The sequence below is a fragment of the Oncorhynchus gorbuscha genome, linkage group LG11 (genome assembly GCF_021184085.1).
Source record: "Oncorhynchus gorbuscha isolate QuinsamMale2020 ecotype Even-year linkage group LG11, OgorEven_v1.0, whole genome shotgun sequence".
NCBI classification, from domain to species: domain Eukaryota; kingdom Metazoa; phylum Chordata; class Actinopteri; order Salmoniformes; family Salmonidae; genus Oncorhynchus; species Oncorhynchus gorbuscha.
Window position 1 is genome coordinate 29208219 of NC_060183.1, and position 12437 is coordinate 29220655.

At 42.8% G+C, this 12437-nt stretch overlaps 1 protein-coding gene across 3 annotated transcripts in view; it reads left to right on the forward strand.

Moving 5' to 3' along the window:
• Nucleotides 1-12437, forward strand: part of LOC124048461 (supervillin-like) — a 72444-nt gene that overhangs the window by 58319 nt on the left and 1688 nt on the right. For all 3 annotated transcript variants that reach the window (XM_046369286.1, XM_046369288.1, XM_046369287.1), the window contains one exon: nucleotides 10532-10646. In XM_046369286.1, coding sequence (XP_046225242.1) covers nucleotides 10532-10646 — 115 coding nt within the window. The remainder of the gene's footprint in view (nucleotides 1-10531; nucleotides 10647-12437) is intronic.

The window sequence follows — 12437 nt, forward strand, 5'->3', positions numbered from 1 at the left end:
AAATGCACAAAAGTGCTGTTAGAATGAATGCTTACGAGCCTGCTGCTGCCTACCACCACTCAGTCAGACTGTTCTATCAAATCATAGACTTAATTATAACATACCACACAGAAATACGAGCCTTTGGTCATTAATATGGTCGAATCCGGAAACTATCATTTCGAAAACAAAACGGTTATTTCAGTGAAATATGGAACCGTTCTGTATTTTATCTAACGGGTGGCATTAACATCTGCTAACCATGTGTATGTGACAAATAAAATTTGATTTGATTTGAGTCTAAATATTCTTGTTACATTGCACAACCTTCAATGTTATGTCATAACTAATTTGCCAGAATTTTACTTAATTTTCTCAATGAGCCAGGCTGCCCAAGCTGTTGCATATACCCTGACTCTGCGTGCAATTAACGCAAGAGAAATGACACAATTTCACCTGGTTAATATTGCCTGCTAACCTGGATTTCTTTTAGTTAAATATGCAGGTTTAAAAATATAAACTTCTGTGAATTGATTTTAAGAAAGGCATTGGTGTTTATGGTTAGGTACAGTCGTCCAACGATTGACATGCGAGATAAACGAGTAATATCATCAACCATGTGTAGTTATAACTTGTGATTATGATTAATTGTTTTTTATAAGATAAGTTTAATGCTAGCTAGCAACTTACCTTGGCTTCTACTGCATTCGCGTAACAGGCAGTCTCCTCGTGGAGTGCAATGAGAGGCAGGTGGTTAGAGCGTTGGACTAATTAACTGTACGGCTGCAAGGTTGGATCCTCCGAGCTGACAAGGTGAAAATCTGTTGTTCTGCCCCTGAACAAGGCAGTTAACCCACTGTTGCTAGGCCGCCATTGAAAATAAGAATGTGTTCTTAACTGACTTGCCTAGTTAAATAAAGTTATTAAAAAAATTGTTATGAAAACTTCGGCCCTAATTAATCGGCCATTTCGATTAATCAGTCGACCTCTAATACATATATACATACAGTTGAAGTCGGAAGTTTACATACCATAGCCAAATGCATTTAAACTCAGTTTTTGCATTTAATCCAAGTAAAAATTAATTGTCTTAGGTCAGTTAGGATCACCACTTTATTTTATGAATGTGAAATGTCAGAATAATAGTAGAGTGATTTATTTCAGCTTTTATTTCTTTCATCACATTCCCAGTGGGTCAGACTTTTTTACATAAACTCAACTAGTATTTGGTAGCATTGCCTTTAAATTGTTTAGCTTGGGTCAAATGTTTCGGGTAGCCTTCCACAAGCTTCCCACAATAATTTGGGTGAATTGTGGCCCATTTCTCCTGACAGAGCTGGTGTAGGTTTGTAGGCCTCCTTGCTCGCACACGCTTTTTCAGTTCTGCCCACAGATTTTCTGTAGGATTGAGGTCAGGGCTTTGGCCACTCCAATACCTTGACTTTGTTGTCCCTAAGCCATTTTGCCACAACTTTGGAAGTATGCTTGGGGTTCTTGTCCATTTGGAAGACCCATTTGCAACCAAGCTTTAACTTCCTGACTGATGTCTTGAGATGTTGGTTCAATATATCTGCATCATTTTCTTCCTCATGAGGCCATCTATTTTGTGAAGTGCACCAGTCTATCCTGCAGTCTATCCTGCAGCAAAGCACCCCACAACATGATGCTGCCACCCCCGTGCTTCAGGGTTGGGATGGTGTTCTTCGGCTTGCAAGCTTCTCCCTTTTTCCTCCAAACGTAACGATGGTCATTATGGCCGAACAGTTATATTTTTGTTTCCTCAGACTAGAGGATATTTCTCCAAAAAGTACGATCTTTGTCCCCATGTGCAGGCTTTTTTATGGTGGTTTTGGAGCAGTGGCTTCTTTCTTGCTGAGCGGCATTTCATGTTATGTCAATATAGGACTCGTTTTACTGTAGATATAGATACTTTTGTACCTGTTTCCTCCAGTATCTTCACAAGGTCCCTTGCTGTTGTTCTGGGATTGATTTGCACTTTTCACATCACAGTACGTGCATCTCTACAAGACAGAACGTGTCTCCTTTGTGAGCGGTAGGATGGCTGTGTGGTCACATGGTGTTTATTCTTGCATACTATTGTTTGTACAGATGACCCTGAGATGACCGTGGTACCTTCAGAAATTGCTCCCAAGGCTGAACCAGACTTCTGGAGGTCTACAATATTTTTATCTGAGGTCTTGGCTGAGTTCTTTTTATTTTCCCATGATGTCAAGCAAAGAGGCACTGAGTTTGAAGGTAGGCCTTGAAGTACATCCACAGGTACATCCCTAATTGACTCAAATTATGTCAATTAGCCTATCAGAAGCTTCTAAAGCCATGACATCATTTTCTGGAATTTTCCAAGCTGTTTAAAGGCACAGTCAAATTAGTGTATGTCAACTTCTGACCCACTGGAATTGTGATATAGTGAAATAATCTGTAAACAATTGTGAGAAAAATGACTTGTCTCATGCACAATGTAGATGTCCTAACCGACTTGCCAAAACTATAGTTTGTTAACAAGACATTTGTGGAGTGGTTGAAAAATGAGTTTCATCGACTCCAACCTAAGTGTATGTAAACTTCCGACTTCAACTGTACATACGTACACACAGACTGAACAAAAAAATAAACATGTAAACTGTTGGTCCCATGTTGCAGCCAACATTTCCATATGGGCCCCATTAGGGAAACCCAACAGGAACCTAGAAAATGGGCTATCACACTTACCTACATGGGTCCCAGGTGTTTGCCCAAATGGATGTGTATTGTGACCTGTATGGGCAATAAGTAGGCTGAAACTCTGAATACAGGTATAGTTAAATAAAATTACCAATGTGCACATTGGTTTCCTCACACTTTATACAATCCCAAAAATGTGCATGTCAGCAATGAAGTTGTCACCGTGTTACCACTGTCAGGTCCTGACTCTTCTTCATCCGTGTCGGAGTCTGTCTGCAGATCAGAAGTTTCCTCTGCTTTTTGAAAAGTTAGACCTGGGTTTGTTCATAGTAGCTGGTGGAAATAAAACAAAGTATTTAGGCTACTGATCTAGTGCAACATTTCATATCCAGACTAAATGGACATCTTAACTGGGACCTAGTTGGGTTAACCTTTTGGGCCAGACATGGACAAACCCATGTGGGCTACAACATGGGTCCCTTTTAGAGGTCGACCTATTAATCGGAATGGCCGATTAATTAGGGACGATTTCAAGTTTTCATAACAATCGGAAACCGGTATTTTTGGGGTGCCGATTTGGATTTTATTGAGTTTTTTTATACCTTTATTTAACTAGGCAAGTCAGTGAAGAACACATTCTTTTTTTCAATGACGGCCTAAGAACGGTGGGTTAACTGCCTTGTCCAGGGGCAGAATGACAGATTTTCACCTTGTCAGCTCGGGGGATCCAATCTTGCAACGTTATAGTTAACTAGTCCAGCGCAATAACGACCTGCCTCTCTCTCATTGCACACCACAACCTGCCTGTTACGCGAATGCAGTAAGCCACGGTAAGTTGCTAGCTAGTATTAAACTTATCTTATAAAAAAAACAATCAATCATAATTACTAATTAACTTCACATGGTTGATATTACTAGATATTATCTAGCGTGTCCTGCGTTGCATATAATCTGACTGAGCATACAAGTATCTAAGTATCTGACTCAGCGATGGTAGGCAGAAGCAGGCGCGCAAATATTCATTCAAACAGCACTTTCGTGCGTTTTGCCAGCAGCTCTTCGTTGTGCGTCAAGCATTGCCTGTTTATGCCTGTTTATGACTTCAAGCCTATCAACTCCCGAGATGAGGCTGGTGTAACCGATGTGAAATGGCTAGCTTGTTAGCGCGCGGTCGTAGCGTTTCAAACGTCACTTGCTCTGAGCCTTCTAGTAGTTGTTCCCCTTGCTCTGCATGGGTAACGCTGCTTCTATGGTGGCTGTTGTCGTTGTGTTGCTGGTTTGAGCCCAAGGAGGAGCGAGGAGAGGGACGGAAGCTATACTGCAATACTAAAGTGCCTATGAGAACATCCAATAGTCAAAGGTTAATAAAATACAAATGGTATAGAGGGAAAAAGTCCTATAATAACTACAACCTAAAACTTCTTACCTGGGAATATTAAAGACCCATGTTAAAAGGAACCACCAGCTTTCATATGTTCTCATGTTCTGAGCAAGGAACTGAAACGTTAGCTTTCTTACATAGCACATATTGCACTTTTACTTTCTTCTCCAACACTTTGTTTTTGCATTATTTAAACCAAATTGAACGCTTCATTATTTACTTGAGGCTAAATTGATTTTATTGATGTATTATATTAAGTTACAATAAGTGCTCATTCAGTATTGTTATAATAGTCATTAGTATTTAAAAATTGTCCGATTTAATCGTTATTGGCTTTTTGGTCCTCCAATAATCGGCATCGGCATCGGTGTTGAACAATCATAATCGGTCGACTTCTAGTCCCTATGGCAGCATTTACTCAGGCAGCCCAATACTGATGCTTTTTCCAATCACATCAGCTCTTTTGCCCATAATCAGAATTGGGCTGCAAGTGTAGATGTAGCCAAATTGACCTTTTTACCATTTTTATTGGGCTGTAGGTGACCTTATTCCCTTATGATTTATATAGTCATATTTTTTGACCATTCAGAATCAATTCAAGATCATGTTATTTGAAATTTTCTGGTCAGTCTGTTATAAAAGGCTGATTTATCTAACTCAATTTACCATGGTATTTATTTTACTTCAGTTAGTGTTGGAGGCCAAGATTCTAATTTGTTTAGTTTCGGGTGTGTTTCATTTTTTTTTCTTTTTTTCGAAAGTAACTACAGTTATAAAATAAATACATAAAATTCACACAAAAAAGACATGATTCCTTAAAAATAATAAATTCCCAAATATATATATATCATTTCCAAAGCAATTCCAATGCATCAGCATTCTGACCAAATGGCAGCCGTCATTCTGCTTCATTGTATTTGCCTCGGTAGCTACAAACATGGCTTGAAATTTGGACCGTGTATGCCAACAGCCGACAAATACAGCGAGTGCCGTGTAATTATCTATTGAGAAATATACACTCACAAAGCACGACATAGTCAACTCATTTAGTCTTTCACCCACCGGTCAAATCACTGTAGATGTACAATGTAGCTACGATCCCAACGTTTACTGTACTGTCTTTAATTTATCATTTTAAATTCCGTCACATTCCCCTCGCTCCTCAAAATATTGAATGCTCATGCGATTTCCCAAATCAAATCAAATGTATTTATATAGCCCTTCGTACATCAGCTGATATCTCAAAGTGTTGTACAGAAACCCAGCCTAAAACCCCAAACAGCAAGCAATGCAGGTGTAGAAGCACTCCATAGAAAGGCCAAAACCTAGAAAGAAACCTAGAGAGGAACCAGGCCAGTCCTCTTCTGGCTGTGCCGGGTGGAGATTATAACAGAACATGGCCAAGATGTTCAAATGTTCATAAATGACCAGCATGGTCAAATAATAATAATCACAGGCAGAATTGTTGAAACTGGAGCAGCAGCACAGCCAGGTGGACTGGAAACAGCAAGGAGTCATCATGTCAGGTAGTCTTGATGCATGGTCCTAGGGCTCAGGTCCTCAGAGAGAGAGAAAGAGAGAATTAGAGAGAGCATACTTAAATTCACACAGGACACCGGATAGGATAGGACTGGAGAAGTGTTCCAGATATAATAATCTGACCCTAGCCCCCCGACACATAAACTACTCCAGCATAAATACTGGAGGCTGAGAAAGGAGGGGTCAGGAGACACTGTGGCCCCAATCCGATGACACCCCCGGACAGGGCCAAACAGGAAGGATATAACCCCACCCACTTTGCCAAAGCACAGCCCCCACACCACTAGAGGGATATCTTCAACCACCAACTTACCATCCTGAGACAAGGCCGAGTATAGCCCACAAAGATCTCCGCCACGGCACAACCCAAGGGGGGGGCGCCAACCCAGACAGGAAGATCACATCAGTGACTCAACTCACTCAAGTGACGCACCCCTCCTAAGGTCGGTATGAAAGAGCCCTAGTAAGCCAGTGACTCAGCCCCTGTAATAGAGTTAAAGGTAGAGAATCCCATTGGGAAGAGGGGAACCGGCCAGGCAGAGAGTTGCTCCAGAGCCTTTCCGTTCACCTTCACACTCCTGGGCCAGACGCCACTCAATCATATACCTACCGAAGAGATGAGTCTTAAGTAAAGACTTAAAGGTTGAGACCGAGTTTGCGTCTCTCACATGGGTAGGCAGACCATTCCATAACAATGGAGCTCTATAGGAGAAAGCCCTGCCTCCAGCTGTTTGCTTAGAAATTCTAGGGACAATTAGAAGGCCTGGGTCTTGTGACCGTAGCGTAAGTGTAGGTATGTATGGCAGGACCAAATCAGAGAGATGGGTAGGAGCAAGCCCATGTAATGCTTTGTAGGTTAGCAGTAAAACCTTGAAGTCAGCCCTTGCCTTGACAGGAAGCCAGTGTAGGGAGTAATATCATCAAATTTTTGATCAAATTATTTTTTGGGGGCTCTAGTCAGGATTCTAGCAGCCGTATTTAGCACTAACTGAAGTTTATTTAGTGCTTTATTCGGGTAGCTGGAAAGTAGAGCATTGCAGTAGTCTAACCTAGAAGTGACAAAAGCATGGATTAATTTTTCTGCATCATTTTTGGACAAAGTTTCTGAATTTTGCAATGTTACGTAGATGGAAAAAAGCTGTCCTTGAAACAGTCTTGATATGTTCTTCAAAAGAGAGTTCAGGGTCCAGAGTAACGCCGAGGTCCTTCAGTTTTATTTGAGACGACTGTACAACCATTAAGATTGATTGGCAGATTCAACAGAAGATCTCTTTGTTTCTTGAGACCTAGAACAAGCATCTCTGTTTTGTCCAAGTTTAAAAGTAGAAATAAATAATTTGACACATTTGTTTACATCCCTGTTAGTGAGCATTTCTCTTTTGCCAAGGTCCACCTGACAGGTGTGGCATATCAAGAAGCAGATCAAAAATAATGATCATTACACAGGCACAACTTGTGCTGGGGACAATAAAAGACCACTCTAAAATGTGTAGTTTTGTCACACAACACAATGCCACAGATATCTCAACCGCAGACCACGTGTAACCACTCAAGCCCAGGACTTCGACATCTGGCTTCTTCACCTGTGGGATAGTCTGAGACCAGCCACCCGGACGGCTGATGAAACTGTGGGTTTGCACAACCGAAAGGTTTCTGCACAAACTGTCAGACACCATCTCGGGGAAGCTTATCTCTGTGCTCGTCGTCCTCACTAGGGTCTAGACCTGACTGTAGCTATGCGTCGTAAACGACTTCAGTTGCCAAATGCTCTCCTTTGATGGCCACGGGCACGCTGGAGAAGTGTGCTCTTCATGGAGGAATCCCAGTATCAACTGTACGGGGCAGATGGCAGACCACGTGAATGGGGTCGTGTGGACGAGTGGTTTGCTGATGTCAACGTTGTGAACAGAGTGCCCCATGGTGGGGTTATGGTATGGGCAGGCATAAGCTACGGACAACGAACACAATTTCATTTTCTTGATGGTAATTTGAATGCACAGAGATACCGTGATGAGATCCTGAGGCCAATTGTCGTGCCATTCATCCGCCACGATCACCTCACCTCCCTATCCATTGTGCCAATAGATGGAATGCACTCACATGGGATTTGCTGTGATGTTGACAGTGGCATGGGAGGTTTATTTCTTAGACTGGGTTAAGATGTCAATTTTGGGACACATCCTCAGTAGTGTGCCTTTGAATCAGTGGGTGTTCGGCCTTTAATCACTAAACACCCTCATCAAAGGTGGCCAGCTAAAGGGTGATCAAACCTTAGCTTGTGTCCCATGCCCAATTAAGATGTCCCATGGGACTATGCAAGGCAGGGGCATCCTCTTCCCTGAGCCAGCCCTACAGCTGACCGCATACCTCATATGCCCTCCTCAAGTTGGAGGGATCTGAATTGGGTTCTCAGGTGGGGGTCATGAAGTTATAGCCCAGCAAGAGTCCTTCCGTTTGATCCAGATCCACTGGCTGCCTCTTTCAGCTGCTTGAGAAACTGCTCTGACGGTCTGCCGCAGAGCCTGTCCATGGATTCCAAGTTCTTTCAGCAATCTGATGGTGGAAGAAGCCACGAATCCTCTGCATCCCACTTCAACTGGCCAGACTTTTGCATTCCAGCCACGCTGAGTTGCGTCTGCTGCCAACTCTGTGTAACGCAGTTTCTTACGCTCGTAGGCCTCTTCAACAGAGTTTTCCCACGGGACTGTGAGCTCTATGATGTACACAGCCTTTCGGGAAGGGGACCTGAGTACCATGTCTGGCCTAAGGTTTGTAGAAGCAATCTCTGGTGGAAAAATGAGTTGCTGGCCAATATCGACAAGCATCTTCCAGTCCCGGGCCATGGCTAGGTGTCTAGTTTCTGGCTTCGTAGGAGGATGCTTGGGCCTTTTCTGTCCCTCCCGGATGAATGTTGTTGTTTTGACGGGATTGCTTGTTTTTGGAGGTAATGAATTGGTTGCACTCCTCTTGGTCTCAAGTTCTGCAGCCAAGCTCTTGAGGACTTGATTGTGCCTCCAGGTGTAGCGGCCTTGTGAGAGGCTGGTCTTGCAACCTGTCATTATATGCCTGAGAGTCGCTGGAGCTGGGCAGGGGGGGCAGGTTGAGTCCTCGCCATACCATTGATGTAGGTTTTTTGGTGATGGAAGCACATCATAAACAGCTCTTATGATGAAGCTGATGTTGCTTGCCTCCAGTTGATCTTTCTCCTCTCCAGGCCTTCCCACCGTGTCCATTGCCCTTGTTTAGCAAGAGAGACAGCCTTTGCACTTCTTGCAGTCTCCTGTCTGCGCACCTCCTCGACCACCAGCTTCCTGCGTTCAGATGTTGTTGCCTTATGGAACGTTGGTTTGCTTGCTGCCAGGCCAAAGCCTCCTCTTCCATGCTGGATATTCCCCACAATGTCTTGGTGTCTCAGGGCTGATGTTGCTTCCTGCGCAGCCTTGGATGATGTCCATTTCTGTCCAGTTTGCAGGGGAGGTGCAGCCTTGCTAATGGTATGGTCTTTGGAGTCCTTCAATGTCATGTGAAGTCTTACTTTAGAGCACTTGTACTCCGTTAGACTTGCAAGAGGTAGTTTAAGGACCCCTTAGCCATAGAGGCGGATGTTACTCAGGCATCGTGGGACACCCAGCCATTTCTTCACGTATGAGGTAATGGTTCGCTCCATCTTCTCCACTGTTGTTATTGGGACCTCATAGACGGTGAGTGGCCACATTATCCTGGGGAGAAGTCCAAACTGTAGGCACCAAAGCTTGAGCTTCCCAGGCAGTAGGGTCTTGTTGATGTTCTCAAGACCGTCGGCGATGTCCTGCCTTACTTGCTGCACTTGATCTTTATCCCGGAGGCTTTTGTTGTACCATCTACCCAAGCTCTTGACGGGTTGCTCAGACACCGTTGGTATCGGGTCATCTCCAATGCAGAACCTCACAGTTATATCTTGGTTTCATCAGACCAGGGAATCTTGTTTCTCATGGTCTGAGAGTCTTCAGGTGCCTTTTGGCAAACTCCAAGCCGGCTGTCGTGTCTCTTACTGAGGAGTGGCTTCTGTCTGGGCACTCTACCTTCTGGAAAATGTTACAATCTCCACAGAGGAACTCTGGAGCTCTGTTAGAGTAACTATCAGGTTCTCGCTCACCTCCCTGACCAAGGCCCTTCTCCCCCGATTGCTTAGTTTGGCCTGGCGGCCAGCTCTAGGAAAAGTCTTGGTTGTTCCAAACTTCTTCCATTTAATAATGATAGAGGCCACTGTGTTCTTGGGACCTTCAATGCTGAAGTCATTTTTTTTGATGCCCTTCCCCAGATCTGTGCCTCGACATAATCCTGTCTTGGACACAATTTCGTGTCTCATAGCAAATGGTCTGAATACTTATGTAAGATATTTATTATAAAAAATAATATATTGCATTATCATTTGGGTATTGTGTGTAGATTACATTTAAAAATATGTAAATAAAAAAAAAAAAACACTTTTAAAATCAATTTAACGTAACAAAATGTTGAAAAAGTTAAGGGGTCTGAATAATTTTCCAGAATGCACTGTATAGACATAGAACACTGTGTTCTACCCACATTTATGGTGCTAGGAGTCATTTTACAGGTTTTTCATTGAATTGAATACACATTTTAATGAATATACGTTGGAATTGTTGACATACGCACTCACTCACTGATTATATTTTACATAGATTCTGTTATCAGAAGCCCTGAATGAGGCCAGTGCCACTATCAAATCAGAAGGCAAGGTACATTTAGTGCCCATGATAGTCAGCCAGCCAAGGTGTCATAATAAAGGAGATAGTTGGTGCCAGTAATAAAAGTCCTGGTAGCCAACATCTATCAATGCCATCCTCAATTGTATTTTCTCTGTCCATCATTATCTCTCTCCATACACTTTCTCTCCCTATCTTGCTCGCTCTCTTCCTTTGTCTCTCGCTCTGTCTTTTTCTGCAGCCCTCCCAAGGAGGAAGAGTCTAAAGGCTCAGAGATGCAGGAGGCTACAGACAAGCGCAGGTCGAAAGGGGAGCGCTCCCACACACAACCGGTCACTGAGTTTGAGGTGAAGAGGGTGAGTCTGTTTAAAAGATCTGGGTGATAGTGTGTTCTACTATAAGAGCAGTGTGTTCTACTATAAGAGCAGTGTATGGGTGTATGCATGAGGATGTGTGTTAAAATTGGGATTAGTGTTCTTGATCAGTCTGTGGGGTATGCGTGAGAATTGGTTTGTGTGTATTTCAGGGTTGAGTTGTGTGACACAAAGATGGATTGAGCGTGTTTATGCTAAAAATACAGGTCTTGTGAATGGTAGCTACAGGCCAGGGTAAGTTTATTAGCAATGGAGTCTGGTTTTGAAGATGTATTGAAAAACGTTACACTGTAGTTAACCTTTATCGTTGTTGCAATTCTTTCCACTTTTTGTTCATTACTACCTTCGACTCCTCTCCTCTATTCCCCCTCCTTATCTCTCCACTTCCTCCTTTCTTCACTTCCTTTTCCTCGTCCCATCTCGCTCTCTGTCGAATTCAAAATGCTTTAATTGGCATAAAGGACAAGGTCAGTGTTGCCAAAGCTAAGTGATTCATATTAAAGAATAGTAGCTATAGTACTAAAGAAAGCAATACTAAATTAGTGTTTCTGTCTAATGCCCTTTTGTGGGGAAAAACTCATTCTCATTGGCTGGGCCTGGCTCCCCACTGCCCCCCTGCCCAGCCAGGTGAAATCCATACTTCATTTTGTGTATATAAATATATATACGATGCCTTTGGAAAGTATTCAGACCCCTTGACTTTTTCCACATTTTGTTAAGTTACAGCCTTATTCTAAAATGTCTTTTTTTTTAATCCTCACAAATCTACACACAATACCCTATACTGACAAAGCGAAAAAAGTTTTTGCAAATTTATAAAAATATAAAAACCATACGTTATTTACATAAATATTCAGACCCTTTGATGTGAGACACGAAATTGTGCTTCAGGTGCGTCCTGTTTCCATTGATCATCCTTCAGATGTTTCTACAACTTGATTGGAGTCCACCTGCGGTAAAATCAATTGATTGGACATGATTTTGTCTGTAAGGTCCCACATTTGACAGTGCATGTCACAGCAAAAACCAAGCCATGAGTTCGAAGAAATTGTCAGTGGAGCTCTGAGACAGGATTGTGTCGAGGCACAGATCTGGAGAACGGTACCAAAAAATGTCTGCAGCATTGAAGGTCCCCAAGAACACAGTGGCCTCCATTCTTAAGTGGAAGAAGTTTGGAACCACCAAGACTTTCTAGAGCTGGCCACCCGGCCAAACGGAGCAATCGGGGGAGAAGGGCATTGGTCAAGGAGGTGACCAAGAAGCCAATGGTCACTCTGACAGAACTCTGGATTTCCTCTGTGGAGATGGGAGAACCTTCCAGAAGGACAAACATCTATGCAGCACTCTACAAATAAGGCCTTCATGGTAGAGAGGCCAGCCGGAAGCCACTCCTCAGTAAAAAGGCACATGACAGCCTGCTAGGAGTTTGCCAAAAGGCACCTAAAGGACTCTGACCATGAGAAAAAAGTCTGATAAAACAAAGATTGAACTCTTTGGCCTGAATGACAAGCGTCAAGTCTGGAGGAAACTAGTCAGGAAAACTAGTCAGGATCGAGGCAAAGATAAATGGAGCAAAGTTCAGAGAGATCCCTGATGCCTTAAGTATTCAGACCCCTTTAATTTTTCTACATTTTGTTACATTACAGCCTTATTCTAAAATGGATTGAATCAAGATACCCCCATAAAGTCAAATTGGAAAAATGTTTTTAGGAAAATGTATGACAAATTAATAAAACATTTCATGCTAATGTCTTGTCACGGCAATCCTTAAGT